Source organism: Gopherus flavomarginatus, chromosome 1 (genome assembly GCF_025201925.1).
Source record: "Gopherus flavomarginatus isolate rGopFla2 chromosome 1, rGopFla2.mat.asm, whole genome shotgun sequence".
Taxonomy (NCBI): Eukaryota; Metazoa; Chordata; order Testudines; family Testudinidae; genus Gopherus; species Gopherus flavomarginatus.
Genome location: NC_066617.1, coordinates 113,412,724 through 113,428,743, shown reverse-complemented (window position 1 = coordinate 113,428,743; position 16,020 = coordinate 113,412,724). Strand labels below are relative to the sequence as shown.

The window sequence follows — 16,020 nt, the reverse complement described above, 5'->3', positions numbered from 1 at the left end:
GAAGAAGAAAATAATCCAAGCACTGAACCCTTTCAGGTAAAAAGCATCATCAAAAAACATTGTGGTGAAAAGATTTTAGCACTCCAAGGTGAGTTTTCTGGCTTTTTAATACTTTCTCTGAGATCTGCTGAAGACTGTAATGACTTTAAGGTTTAATTCAGTAGGAAGTTTGATCAGTGTTTTTAGCCTTTCCTACACTGGCATTAGTTTAATCCAATTTTAAATGCAGTTTGAAAGTGTATGTTAGTCTAATCACTTTCAAAATCAGTTTAGAGTATCCACACTAGTCCTTCAAGAATTATCAGGTATGTTAAATCATGTTAAGACAAAACTGTGGTCAAGAACCCACCGTCCACCAAAAAGGCCTTAGCATAGTTTTGAAAAATTATTGCAACCCATATTTCCCAGACTTACAAATTTACTTACATAAGAATGTACTTTTCTTTTAAGGAGGAGAGGGAGTTGTGTTTCTGTTTAGTTCTAAGTTTCATCAGGCAGTATTTATAGTTGCAGTTTTACTTACAGCTGATCGAGAGAAATGTAGTAGAAAGGATACTGAAGGAACTTCAGTTTCAGGAGAGAAGGAAGGAAAGACAATGGAAATACAGTCACCAGCAGATGAAGGACATGCTTCTGGTCAGGTAAACAGATTTTTTTAAAAAATAATAAACCGGATAAAACCAGAAAAATATGCCTACATAATGCTTTAAATATTTAGATTAGAATGGTTAAGATAATAAGCAATTTGGGCAAGGAACCATCCTTTAATTTTGTATTTGTATTTGTACAGTGCCCAGTAGCTCTTGGGTACTACTATGATACAAATAATAATAATTAATAATATGGTAAAGATAAAAACTCACTAAATTGGCCTGTGAGTGATGAATAAAATTATTAATGCCAACATTTTTAATTGGTTGGGGATTATCCCTTTGACTTTAATTGTAGTTGACATTTTGAGAAGTATGCTGGTCTGATTGTCTAGTCTTTTCTGAGACTGACAAATTTACCATAATTTCGTTGCTTACTGTAACTGAGAGTGCTGGCCCTTTTAATAGCAGGCACTGCTGGGCTGCCTACCAACAGAGCTTGGCCTTCAAAACTAAAGATTCTGTGAGATGTAGTTCTCACAGATGCTTGGTAACTGTGGGCAGAACTGCAGTGCATGGTGGGAGAAAAAGCAGGCCCTCTAAAAGGCAACCTTTCCTTAAAGTGACTGGAGATGTTGTGGGAGGGAGAAAGGAGAGAGGGGAGCATGTACCTGCTGGGGAAAGTTCTCTGGAAAGACCAGGCCCTGTGTGGGCCTGACAACTTATAGAACTGGGTAGGCACTGAGCCCAGGAGGGTCTGTGGAAAAAGTTTGTGAAGATGCAGGAACCCTGAGGAGGAGTAAGTTTCTCAGGGCCTGAAGAGACAAGACATCAAATGAGCCAGGAAGAGGTAGAGTAAAAGAAGGAAAAGACCTGCCACAATACAGTACTGGTGTATGCTGGAGGTGCAGGTTTGCCATTAATTTTTTCTAGGTGCCCAGTCCAGAGCTTTCAGTGAGGATGGGAGGAAGCCCCACTTCAACCCCTGGATGGGGTTTGCCATCCCTAAAGGGCCAAAAATCACGAGTTGGGCCCTAAAAAATTAATCATGCAATTGGCTTAAAAATCATATGTTTATTAAATAGGTGCTTTCTGTTTGACTTCTGATTTTTGAGCCTTTGTTTCAAGCTTTTTTCCACGGCTGGAAGGGCTAGAAACTTACCTTTCTGTTTAAATGAAAGCTGAGAGTCTCATTTAATCACACAACTCTAGGAGCTGGGGCTTTACGAAAAACACCAAATATCCTGAGACTTGTGATAAAATCTTGGGGCAGGGCAAACGAATACTTTGTTTTGTGCTTGGCCTGCTTTTGTTTGTTCTGGAAGTGAGGACTTTATAGTTTGGCCAGAATCCAAACTAATGTAGCAGAAAGGAAACTGAGGACTGGTGGGCAAATTGAAGAAGTGATGCTAGGGCCATAAAGAACCTGTTATAGCTAGCTAGAGGTATAATGAAGTCCATAATGTAGGATTCGACTCATTCATTTTCTTTATGCATATCCACTCATGGTGGCTTATAGTCATGTGTCATTCGACTCTTATTAGAAAGCAATTGCAAGATTACTGTAAAATTTCTTATAACTACTGTTCCAGTGGTTAATTGTATTATCTTTGTGATTACTAATAACTGGGGCAGAAAATAGCCCCAAATTTGAGAGATTCCTTTCTAAGTTTTGAAGTGACAATATCAGTAATTCAGAGCCAATCATTCACATGACAAATTTTTTATCCACAAATTTTCTGAGCAGTCTGATTTTCTTGAATGTCTTCATTATTTGAAATTCTTTACTTAATTGTTTAGAGTGAATCATTCTTGAGCTATAGATTGTTCACTGTGAAAATTTAATATCTGAAATTCAAGTGGTGTTGATTAGTTCTGAGGGCGTATGTAAGTCACATGGTAAATTTCTGTTCCACAACTGGAGGAACATAACTCCTAGAGTCAGGTTCTTCATCGAGTGGTGTCCCTGTGGGTGCTCCATTTCAGGTGGCAGTGCATCCCAGCATTGTTGATCGGAGATTTTGCTAGCAGTGTCTGGCCGGGGCGCACATGCGCAAGAGCTGTCTTGTGACAGCGCTGGCGCCTCTTCTGGCACGTGCATGCACTGACCGTCTTAATTCCTTCTCAACCATTCTTGGCTTGAGATGGAATCTGTTAGTGGATTTTAGTTAGATTGTAGAGATTTAGGATAGTGCTTATAGTGTTAATAGTTAGTTTAAGCTTGGATTTAAGTAGATGTTTTTAATAGTGTAGTGTAAAAAAAATTTTTTTTTTTACATTTCTTTCTCTTTGTCCTCAAAACTTTGAAAAGGGACGAAAACAAAAATGCCTGGACCACCAGATTTTAAAAAGTGTGCATCTTGCAAGGACACCATGGCAGTCTCAGACGGACATTCGCTCTGTGTCCGCTGCCTGTGGGAGTCGCACATCTGTCAAAAGTGCGCTCACTGTTGCAACCCAAAGGCAAGGGCAAGGAGAGATAGGGATCTCCACCTAAAATGCATCCTAATGGAGAAAACGTTGACCTTCACAATGGAATCCACAAGTGGCTCCCCGGGGCCATGTCACTGGACAGAGCTAGTGTCTCGCCCTCAGAGAAATCAAGGAAGAGAGCCTCATCATCTCCAAGCCGAGAACCATTAAAAAAGAAACAGTCTCTGGCAAGATCCATGCCCTCGATGTTGAGCTTCTCTAGAGAGAGCATCTTCGATACACCGGACACCTCCAGCACCGTCCACCAAGGGACCTCTGCCAGCAAAGTTAAAGAGTCGAGCAGCAGGCACCATTCAGCCTTCTCCTCCTACTCCACAGCACCCTCTACCTCAGTGAAAGGAACGGCACCGCAACCGATGCTGCAACCCATGGCACCCCCTCCGGCACCAATGATAGCAGCACAGAGCATAGAACAACCTAATCAAGACACCATGGTGCCGAGAAAGGCCATACAGAAGCAATCAGCACCAAAAGCAGTGGCACTGCAAATGGTAGCACCAATGTCTGCCGAACAAACCTCAAATTGCATCTGCATTGACTCTACTCTACTTGGCACTGTGGATTCTCCAGTACCTACAGCACCAGACCAACCCCACTCTCCCATCGCACCACCATTTCCAAGCGATGAAGAAGAGGAAGCTGTCTTCTTTTCTGGCCATTCTTCCCCAACAGCGACCAAATACAAAAGAAAATCAGACCCAAATAAGGGTCTACCACCATGGCTGGCTAACCCATGGATATGCCCACCCATGCCATTCCAGCTACAGTTGCTACCCAAGGGCAACTTTTAGGGTACAATTCCAATGGCCTACATCCGTGCACAGAAAAACCATAAAATCAGCATCAACTTCAGTACCCGAACCCTCTGAAGCCACAAAGGAATGGGAAGAAGAAAGAGATGACACATCAGAACATGGTGAACCTCTGGAACACAACTCCTCATCCTCTCCGGATGAAACAGTTATACCCACATCTACAACGGCCCCTGATGACTTCAAACACCTCTAGGAGCTCTTCAGGTGAGGGCACAGAGCCAGAACATCCCTCTATAGGAAGTACAAGAGACACAACACTAGCTCCTGAAAATACTCCATACATCAACTTCCTCGAGGATTGACATCCCTATCAATGATGCCCTCCTGAAACCAGCAGACATAATGTGGCAAACACTGACCTCCATTCCACCAGCCAACAAGTGCACAGATAGGAAATACCACGTACCAAATAAAGGGATGGAATTCCTATTTGCACACCCACCACCAAACTCCTTATTGGTGGATGCAGTAAATCAAAGAAACAAACAATATAAATCCGCTCCTCAAAACAAAGAATGGAAGAGGCTGATCTTCTAGGCCAAAAAGTGAACATAAGCCACACAGCAATTCCTCACTGCAAATTACACTGCACTACTGACAAAGTATGATCATGACAATTATAACAAATTCACAGAATTCATCCAGAATATACCTGAGGGGAAAAGAGAACAATTCCAGGCCATTGTGAACAAAGGCCGGCTTATCTCCAGGACAACACTACAGGCCGCCCTCGACGTGGCAGACAGCAGCTCACACGACAGCAACAGCCATTGTAATGTCAGGGCATCATGGCTGCATTCATCAGGAATCCCCGGAGAACTGCAACACAAAGTGAAAGATTTGCCCTTTGACAGACACAGACTATTTTAGGCCAAAACCGATGAAGTTCTCTAGTTCATGAAAGATTCCAGGGTGACCCTCAGAACATTAGGGCTATACATAACATCAAACAGGAGGTAACATTATCAGCCAGACAACAGAAACAGGGACAACATGTCTCAGCGACAGCAGAGACCATATGAATCAAGGGGACAAAGAAATAGACCACAAAGATACCGACAGAATCAACCCCAGAACTCAGCGTCTCAACCACCACCAAACAAACCGCAATTTTGAAGTATTGGTTGAGGGTCTGCATGATCTCCCCATAACACCAGCGTCAGCGGACAACACACAAATATTTGGGCACTGTGACTCAGGCCATTTTACACCAACTGGGCCATGATCACATCTGATCAGTGGGTTTTAGAACCAATTCTATCAGGCTATACCATCCCTTTTACATCTATACCAACTATCCACCCTCCTTCCCTGATCCTTCTCAGGGACTCTTCTCTCGAGCATCCATTGAGACAGGAGGTGCATCACTTTCTGCAAATAGCAGCAAAGAATCCTGTGGCACCTTATAGACTAACAGACGTTTTGGAGCATGAGCTTTCGTGGGTGAATACCCACTTCCTCAGATGCATGTAGTGGAAATTTCCAGGGGCAGGTATATATATGCAAGCAAGCTAGAGATAACGAGGTTAGTTCAATCAGGGAGGATGAGGCCCTGTTCTAGCAGTTGAGGTGTGAAAACCAAGGGAGGAGAAACTGGTTTTGTAATTGGCAAGCCATTCACAGTCTTTGTTTAATCCTGAGCTGATGGTGTCAAATTTGCAGATGAACTGAAGCTCAGCAGTTTCTCTTTGAAGTCTAGTCCTGAAGTTTTTTTGCTGCAGGATGGCCACCTTAAGGTCTGCTATAGTGTGGCCAGGGAGGTTGAAGTGTTCTCCTACAGGTTTTTGTATACTGCCATTCCTAATATCTGATTTGTGTCCATTTATCATTTTCCGTAGAGACTGTCCAGTTTGGCTGATGTACATAGCAGAGGGGCATTGCTGGCATATGATGGCGTATATTACATTGGTGGACGTGCGGGTGAATGAACCGGTGATGGTGTGGCTGATCTAGTTAGGTCCTGTGATGGTGTCACTGGTGTAGATATGTGGGCAGAGTTGGCATCGAGGTTTGTTGCATGGATTGGTTCCTGAGCTAGAGTTACTATGGTGCGGTGTGCAGTTACTGGTGAGAATATGTTTCAGGTTGTCAGGTTGTCTGTGAGCGAGGACTGGCCTGCCACCCAAGGCCTGTGAAAGTGTGGAATCATTGTCCAGGATGGGTTGTAGATCCCTGATGATGTGTTGGAGGGGTTTTAGCTGGGGACTGTATGTGATGTGTAGGTTGTGCAGGACATTCTGTAAAAACAAGGCCTTGTGGAATTGAGAAGTGCACTGTGTAGAACTACATTAACAAACTGAAGCATGTTAATATGGAAGTGGAAAGCGTACCTGTGATGATTTTAGAATAACAGTTGTAAGTCACTAAAATGACACTGGGGTGCAGATTAGTGAGTGATATCCTCAGTTGACCCATATCTGTTTAATTCAATGACAAGCAAAGTATCGGCCAGGAATCATCTTACCAATTAATTATTTTTAATATGTCTTATATTTTTGCAATAATTTCAGAGTCACATAATGCAGAGGGGCCCTCTGTGAATGCTGCAGAAGATGAACCAGCATAAACATCAGAACAATCAGAAGAGTTTTAGGGACACGGCAACCCCCTAAAAAATCTCAGATAGTTCAGTATCGGGTTAATAATCTTGAGATGCCAGGCACTATATGATGTTATAAACTTAAAATAATAATGCATTTTAATTGTATAGGTACCTCTTTCCATAAGTTTCTAGGCATCTTAGCAAAAATAACTGAAAACATAATATATGACAGTTCCACACAAACAGCCCTAGTAGAGCTCCCAAATCTGGTTGGGCATTTCCCAGGGATCCAGTGAGATAGGCCCTCTGTGCTCTTTAAGTCTCCTGAACAGAATCCAGACCTTACCCCTGTGACAATGAAAGCCAACAGACACACAGACAAACTTTGCACAGCATTCTAAAACACAATTACTCTTTACTTGGCAACACAAGAGATACACAGACAACATAATAAGCACACCTCAGTTTCCTAACCGCTCTGGAGAGTTCTTTGGACTTGGGCTTCTTCTGGGCTGTCCAGGATCCTTCTTCTGCAGCTCATGGTTTCTTTTTTGAATCACTGAGTACTTCTAAGTTAGTTAGGTCTCTTTGAACTTGGCTTGGCCTGGACCCCCTACTAAGAAAGCATGCATTTCTCTTCCTTTCTTCTGCCCAAAGCTTCCTGTGTCTTGATCTGTGAGTCTTCCCTCAAATTTTTATGGCCGCTACCAACATCTGGTTTCTTTGTTCTCCTGCTGGGTATTTTCTGATTCCCCTTCCTGCAGAGAAACTTGGTTGAACTGTTTTCCCTACTTCGGCAATCTCCTTAGCAGACCCTTTTGTCAGAGAACAATCATTAAGGTTCACAACTCCCTGGTTTGGTGGAATCTACATCCTCATAGAGGCATTTCCTGATACAATAATTTCATAATTTTATAACATCAAACAGAATTCATAAGTTGTACCTAGAGTCCCCAAATAATCAGAGTGACACACCATGCGGAAATATTTGGACATATGCAGGAAAATTATTTTTATTATTATAAGAGTATCTAGAGGCCCCAGCTGCGATTGTGGGGCCCCGTTGTGCCAAGTGCTATGCAAACGCATACTATAAGACAATCCGTCACCAAACAGTTCACAGCCTGAGGCCCTGGACCTGTGAACACTTGCAAACATGCGTCATTTAAAAACCAGATCAACAGAGTTTGTGAGAAAGTTTCATTACATCCATTTTAACTGAGCCACATAGAGACTAAGTGACTTTCACTGGAAATCTGTAAGGCTGTCAGGAATTGAGCCCACACCAGAGTCTGAACAATAAGACCATCCTTCCTGGTGAAAATAGCTGGAAACTTGTGCTGGCAATATCTTCAAAGAAACCTAAGTATGCTAGATTCTTAAAGAAACTCCCTCTTCAGGTAGCTTATATATAAACAATTATACACTACTAGAATTTTGAAGTAATTGCCCCATACACCTCTACCTCGATATAACGCTGTCCTCGGGAGTCAAAAAATCTTACCGTGTTATAGGTGAAACCGTGTTATATCAAACTTGCTTTGATCCACCAGAGTGCGGAACCCCCTCCCCGCCCCCGGAACACTGCTTTACTGCATTATATCCGAATTAATGTTATATCAGGTCACGTTATATCGAGGTAGAGGTGTATATATACACACACACACATGGTGTAGGCCAGGTCTACACTACCACTTAAATTGATGTAACTTACATTGTTCAGGGGTGTGAATAAGATCCCCCTGAGCAATGCAAGTTACAGCAACCTAAGCGCTGTTCACACTGGCATTATGTTGGCAGGAGGTGCTCTCCCACCAACATAGCTTGCAGAGGTGCAGTAATTATGTGACAGGAGAGTGCTCTCCTGTTGGCATACAGCATCTTCACCAGACACACTCCAGTAGGGTGATCAGATATCCTGATTTTATAGGGACGGTCCCGATTTTGGGGTCTTTTTCTTATATAGGCTCCTATTACCCCCCCAGCCCCCCATCCCTTGTCCCGATTTTTCACATTTGCTGTCTGGTCACCCTGCACTCAGCGCAGCTATGCAGATGTAGCGCTTCTAGTGTAGACCTGCCCTTACTAGCTTAAGAGCCTCTTGTGGCATTAGATATCAGGCTTTGGTAACAGCTTTTGCATGTTTTTTCCATTTTTTTTAGTGCTATAATTATCAAATTACCTTGTACTGGAAGCCATTTAAATAAATGAATCAAAACAAAGCTGATCATGGCATTGTCTGTATCTTTCCTTCAGAAATAGGGACAGAACCAGGGATACATTTTAAGGGTAGTGTGGTTATCATGAAGTTTTGGAAGATAGACTCCAGACATGATATTATTACACACTGATTAGTTAACAGAGCTGAGACTAATAAAGCTGTATTGTTTTTAATTAAAAACTTTATATGTATTGGTGAGTCATATGATTGGATGCTCTCCAGCTGAGCAACTGATTGAGTATTAATCTGAGAATGTTATTTTGCCTGCAGTTTCCTATGCATTTGTATAGTTTTAGCAATGAACACCATGTCCCAGATGTCTGACCTGGGCCACCTGAGACCCTTGATGGTACTGTCACTCACTCAAGAAGAGGAGCAATCGATCCTGCTTTATGACTTTAGCCTCACAAAAACTCGTACATGAGCCTCCAACTCTGTTTCATTTACATGCCCAATTAATGGTGATATGTACATTTTATGGTTAAAGTTTATGTTGTAAAGAATTGAGAAAAAAACAAATTTACAGGTAAAACAGAATTGCCTCAATTCCAACTAAATTCAGAGTCACTCCCTGGCCTCCTGAACTATTACAGGAATTTCCCAGAAGGATCATACTGAAGTAATTCTGTAATCCACTGCTTAGTGATGGTGACATGTTAGTTTTCTGGGATACGGTACTCTTATGTTGGCCTCACCAACAAAATAATACCAGGGTAACTAAGTGAGTTTCTGCGTGATAGAGTATATTGATAGATAGCTAAATAATGGATTCTTATCTGATTTACACTCTTCTTGCAAAGGCTATAACTGACGTAACAGAGACTGTATGTTAACATTCTGTCATGTTTTTAACTCTCTCTCTCTTTTAAGAAGGAAGATAGTAACTCCACAGAGATGTACACCTCGACCCTGATATAACGTGACCCGATATAACACGAATTTGGATACAATGCAGTAAAGCAGTGCTCTGGGGAGGCTGGGCTGTGCGCTCTGAGGGACGGGGGCTGCACACTCTGGTGGATCAAAGCAAGTTTGATATAACATGGTTTCACCTATAACGCGGTAAGATTTTTTGGCTCCCAGGGATAGCATTATATCGAGGTAGAGGTGTATTTACATTAAGCACAAGTTGAAATTTAAAATTCTACATTGCCTTGTGCCAGACAGTAAGTTGCTAGTCACTGCAAGGAATTCTTCATATACATTCTGATCACCGTAGATCAAATTAGCTAGGTTGAAAGTGGAGTTGGTAGTCAGGTCCAAATGTACATGCAATTAGTCAGTTTTTGGCTGATACTTTATTGTATGTAAATTTGACTGGCCCAATAACTGATCTATGGACTGGACACCAATAGGGGAAGTTTGATATTCGTGACACATTATATTTTATATTATATTGTATTATATTATAATTTAAGGAGCCTACTCATGTGAGTAAAATTACATGTATTTATGTCTTGTACGGTCCAGGATCCAATTTAGCATTGAGTTAAAGATTTAAAGATTTTTATTGAGGGGTCACAGGAGAAATACCCTGAGAAAAATAAACTTATTGTGAGAAGCTTTTTCACATGTTAAAAATATGCTTAATATATGTGCTAGGATTGTATTCTAAGTGGATGTTAGGCTTCCCATAAATTTTCCTGGAACATTTATGGTTTTGGATGACCAGTAAAGGATGGGGTAACCAAGTCAGAAGCTGAAGTGCTACTGAGAGGGAGTATTTCAGAATTGGCTCATTTTTTCCTTTGATCCAGACAGTTGGCCGCATTTGAGTGTCAATATCTTTTGGCAGCACAACTGCAGGCTTTTCACATCAGCAGGATAATACTGGCAGGCGCACAGAGATATGGCATAGTACATCCCATAAATAAGTATTCCCTGAGACAAATACTCTGATCTAATTTACTTGCCATGATGATAGTTAGGTACCCTGCCTTTGAAAACTACAGGTACAACAGTTACTCAGATAAAATGGTGGACAAAGGGCTTTCCTATCACAGATGTCAAAAATAAATTAATTCATATATATGTTAACCACTGAGTGGCAGTATAACAGCTTTATCCACTAAGTGATAATGCTAACATTCATTCACTGAGGTTGTGTTACATTTATTCTCAGTTAACTGATCCAGAGATATTTTCAGTGTCTAGTGTTGCTGTTTGACTGTTTTTCCTGCCAAATAATAATAAACAGTTATCCCACATTATACATCATTAACTTTTTTCTGTGCACAAACTGAGAGTGGTCAAGGGTCAATCCATACAAACTCAAGTACAATTTAAGTCTAATACCTATTATGCAGCTGGTAACTTGGTACCTACATTTAGGAAGACTAAGCAGCTGATAAAACGTTCAGGGCTGGATACTCAGAGATAGCCTAGGATCACAGCGCATAGCTCAGGAGAGATAGTACCAAAGTGGCATAAAGCTGCTCTAACTCACCCTGAGTAGTCTACTGTTTTACTGGGCTTTTAAAATTTGGTCTGGGATTTTCAAGAGAGTCTGAAGTCAATTCTCATTGAATTTCTAGAGTAGCTAGGTGCCTAACTCTCTTAGGTTCTATTTGAAAACCCTAGCCTTCTTTATTTAATACTTTTTATCATTTGGGTTGCTGATTCACTTCTCAGCATATCTCAGTCTTATCACCATTAGTTCTTTGGACAGTGTATTAAACCAAAGTAAATGGTAATCATTCCCATCCTTTCTTGTTGCTAAAAACAATTCATATCAGTTGCAGATTCCCAAATATTAAGAGCATCAACGTCATCTTCAATAGCAAGGTCTCATTTCTCTGACCCTGTGAGGAATAAAATATATAAGACATTGTTCAGTTTTCAGCATTATACCTTCAAGATGAATTTAAATCTACAGCGTTACAGCATTTATTACTTCTTCCTTAAAGCAGACACACAAAAACCTGATTATGTAGATCCAGGAATGGATCTTAGTTGAGATATGTTGTTTAACTCTGCAGCATGTGTCGCGTATCTACTGTAGCCACCATTACTATTTACAGATTAGTAACACAAACTGATGAGGAGCCTATCAGAAACCAGCGCTTTGCTAATTTGCTCAAAGGCATAGCAGCTTGCAGAACTGTTGCTGTTCTCACTTACCAGAATTTGAATTGTCCTGCATTAGAGAGAGAATATCTATGAATCTAATCAAGGGCATTATGTTGCATTGTGCTATATAAATTGGGAAACTTTTTTGTCACATGTTTTTGAGGGCTATACTATGATTCAGTGTGATATTGTGTAACTCTTCTTTTTGGTACTGAGTGAGTGTGTGGTTAAGTAAATGAATAGCAGCACCAAGGAGCATGAGAAAATGAGAAACCCATAAGAAGTAGAATTGTTTCTCTTGAGCTAAGAGTTTTTTTTAACAAGGAAGCATTAGTAAGCCAACTCAGAATGTGTACTGGGTGTGGTTAGGCTCTCTGATCTGTTGTGGACACAGCTGCATGGGTACCATGTACTTGCAGTAAAATACAGTTCGTTTTACAACCCTAATTCCAGATGGTGTATGGGAATTGGGGACCAGCCCTTGAAATAGTCTGGGTGTTCTGTAGCGGGCCTCCGTGTTGTCTATCGCTGAACCCATCAGGATCCTGCGAGAACAGAAGTGCCATGGGTGGTGCATGACTCCTCCATTTGGGGAGGCTGTGTGCCCCCACACCGGGGCCCCACCCCGAGGCCTGCCTCCACTCAACCACCTCTGCTTGAAGCCCCACTCATGCTGCACCCCTGGACCCACTCGGACCCCTCCCCGAGGCCCACCACTCACGCCTCTTGCCCCCTCCCTGGACCCCCCCCACCTGCTGTCAGCCGACCAGCTTGTGCGCGTATTCACCCCTTCCCATGATGCTCCCATGCGGGCGGAGCAGGGATGGGAAAAGGCAGAGACTCAGGGGAAGCAGATGAGTGGGAGCAGGGCCTCAGGGTGGAGCATGAGTGGGGCCCTGCCCGGGGCACCCACCCTTTCAGCAGCAGCATGCTCGAAAGGCAGCGGGCTGGCTGTTTGGGGAGGTTTAGCCTCCACTGTCCTCTTATAACCACCGCCTTTGAGCAGTGTACACAGTGAGCTAGGTCTTGTATAATTGTACATAGTTAATAAACACTTTTTTTTTTTTTGGACATCCAACTGTGCCCAAGTGATTTTCCCCATACTCTTAGTGTTGAGTAGAGAGCAAGGCCATGACAGACTGTATTATTGCAAACAGTTTTCAGGGCAAGGAACCTTGAACTAAGAAACTGTCTATCAGCACCCCTCTCTCATGTTATTTACTGTGGTTCTGCTTATTAGATATGCATCTCTGCTGCTGTCATCAAACTTACATGCATGGAGTACGCTAAACACAGGTCTTGGTAAAAGGCCCTTGGGCTTGAGTTGCTGTGCTGCCAACTATCAGTAAACTTATTAATGTCCATTTATCTGCCTGTTTAGATAGGTTATAAATAAGACATTGTCCTAAAAGCTGATAATAAGAGCTTTCTTCTGGGAAAAGGTGTAAGACTCCCTCAAGGATGGTTCTGTTCTGGAGGCAAATAGTTATACTGATCCCTGACTTAGCCTTCTTGTATGTGTGTATCAGCTGTTTGATTGTTTACAGCAGTGTGGCCTGCAGTCATGCATCCTTAGGCTGTGCTCTTGGCTGATTTCAAAAGGTATATGGTGTGGTCATTATTTGGATGGGTGACCTCTGTGAAAATTAAGAGGATTCCATAATGGGCTGTCTCCTCTGCAAGTTTAGTTCTGAGCCAATACAACAGTGGAGCAGTGTGTGGCCAAATATGACAGATCTGGGATTAGGTAGAAAATGGAGGCCCCCAATATTTAAGATCACATGCAATACTTTATAAAAGACAGGAGGTAACCAGTCCCAATTTCCTGGCCAAATTACACATCCAGTAATAGTTTTAGTTACCTAAATTTCCCTGTAGTTGCAATCGAATATAATATTTTGCTATTTCAGTATTCTAACAAGCTGAGGCTCTTTACTCTTTGTCCCAGGCTATAGTTTAGTGTTGCTATACACTGCCACATAAGGGCCATGCTCTATGCCAGAGCTGGTTTCATTTTGGAGAAGGGTGAAGTGTCAGAAGTTTTCAAACTTTAGGCCTAGTCTGCATTACATGGCTAGGTCAACACAAGGCAGGTTACGTCAACCGAGCTGTGTACGTGTCTACGCTTAAATTTCACTCCTGCTGATGTAAGCACTCTGCTTTGCCGACTTAATAACACCACCTCCCCGAGCAGTGTAGAGTCAGGATTGATGTAGTTAGGTCAACACAGTGATAGTGTAGACACTGTGTTAGTTAGATCAATTGTTATTGACCCCCCAGGAGCTGCCCACTGTGGTCACCATTGTGAACTCTGCTACCCAGGGGCCAGGTACACAGGAAGCTGCCCCCTGCCCTTTAAAGCCCTGTGAATTTTTGAAATGTCTTCCTGGTAGCCTGGCTTGGTGAGTGCACCTAACAGCTCTCCATTGTTACCATTAACTGCCCAGCTGATCATGCCGGCTACACACTGCAGACACACACCTGCCATTAGGTATTGGCTCCACAGGACCGTGGGAAGAAGAGGCTGTGCAGGCACAACTCCGATTCAGCTGTAGAACCATAGACATCTATGAGCAGATTGCTTGGCAGATGCTGGAGAAGGGCTACAAGAGGGACCAGCCGCAGTGCTGCATGAAAGCCAGGGCATACCAGAAGGCAAGGAAGGCCAATGATTGAGCTGATGCTGAGTCACAGCTCTGGTGCTTTTACAATGAGCTGCAAGCCATCCTTGGTGGAGACACCACCCCCACCCCCAAAAGCACTGTGTATACTTCCGAGGGGCTCAAATCACAGTCCCCTGCCATGAACAACAAGGTGGATGAGGAGGAGGAGTATGGGGGTTAGGCGACTGGGGTATTCAGCTGTGCAGCAAGCCAGGACATGTTTTTGACCCCACCACAATCCAGCCGGTCCTGCCAGTCAAGCATGGGTGAGCCTGATGCAGGGGAAAGGAACCTCTGGTAAGTATGCAGTTTACTTTGACATAGCAAGACACATCTGTTGATTTACTCTTTTTTTACTTATTCTAAAAGAGGTAGTGGGCCAAAAAGAGGTAGAGGTAGTTGCTCTCTGCTTTCATTCCTCTCTAGAATTAGGCACAGAGGGGTCATGCAGAGAGTTTGTTTATGAGCACCGCTATGTCCCATGAATCCTCCTGAGAGAGCTCAATGAAACAGTCATGTGGTAGTTTGCAATCCTGTGCCGAAGGTTTCTGGGGATGGCTGCCTTATTTCTTCTGCCACTCTCCCACGCCATTCACCAATCACTTCAGCAGGCACCTTTGCAGTGCACAGGCTAGCAGTAGGCCGGCCTGGGCAGCATCTAGATGCCAGCAGTTCCTGTGCTCCCTCTGCCTCTATTACCCTCAGGAGTGAGATATCAGCTAAACTAACCACCGCCTATGGAAAATGGTGCCAGTAATCAGTCCCATTGCCATCTGCAACTGTAATCATGCCTGTGAGCTATTCCCCTCCCCTCCCCCATTTCTCCAGCCCCCTCCCCCAGGGGCCCTACTTATCATGGCTGGGGTTGTGACTGCTGCTGAGCCCTCTCAATTCCAAGCAGAAGTGAGAATGTGCGCTTACAACTTTTGGGGTGCAAGGGCAGTGAGTTCTTAAGTTTCAATTTCCATCATGAATACACTGACAATGGTACCTCTGTGTGTTGTAGCTGCAGCTGTTGTCACTGTGGCTTTAGGGTCTTTTCCTTCACACCTGGGAAGTGCCTGGGATGCCATGTTCCAGGAGCGCCTGCAAGCCAGTGCTGTATCAGAGAACAAGCACAGGGCCTGGAGGATCACCCTTGCAGGCAGCATGGAGAATGATAGAGTGGAGAGCAGAAAGGCATAGGAAAAGGAGAGGGATGTGTAGCAAGAGATGCTTTTGCTTCTTAAACAGCAAACTGAGCTGCTGCAGACTTTGGCAGACCCGCAGGTTCAACAAGCCCATGCTCACCTCCCTCCGCAGCTCATAAAGAACTCAGTATCGGGAACTCCCTGTATCCCACCACAAGGCATCAAGGGGTCACTACACTACCCCTACCACTCTACCCTGGGGGACATTAAAGACAATCACAGCTTCCCATACACTGATCTGTGAAAGCCATGGTTGGTGTATGTGTACCTGAAATGGAAATGTGTGTTCTTTCCCCTTCATTAAATTCTGTTTTCTTAATTTGGTAAATTTTAATTTTTTAAAAAATTATCTTTTCATGGAACAGAATAAAATTCTATTTTTAGAACAAAATTCATCTTTATTATTTCACAATGGATGCTATCTGCTGCTGGACAGG

The 16,020-nt window shown here is 43.0% G+C and overlaps 1 protein-coding gene across 1 annotated transcript in view; it reads left to right on the top strand.

The window, feature by feature from the left end:
* The window catches only part of LOC127031540 (uncharacterized), a 53,166-nt gene extending 42,295 nt beyond the window's left edge, over positions 1-10,871 (top strand). The window contains exons 19-21 of the mRNA XM_050918471.1: positions 2-88; positions 526-641; positions 9,532-10,871. Of these exons, the coding sequence (XP_050774428.1) occupies positions 2-88; positions 526-641; positions 9,532-9,579 (251 nt within the window). The 3' untranslated portion in view covers positions 9,580-10,871. The remainder of the gene's footprint in view (position 1; positions 89-525; positions 642-9,531) is intronic.
* The last annotated feature ends 5,149 nt before the right edge of the window (positions 10,872-16,020 follow it).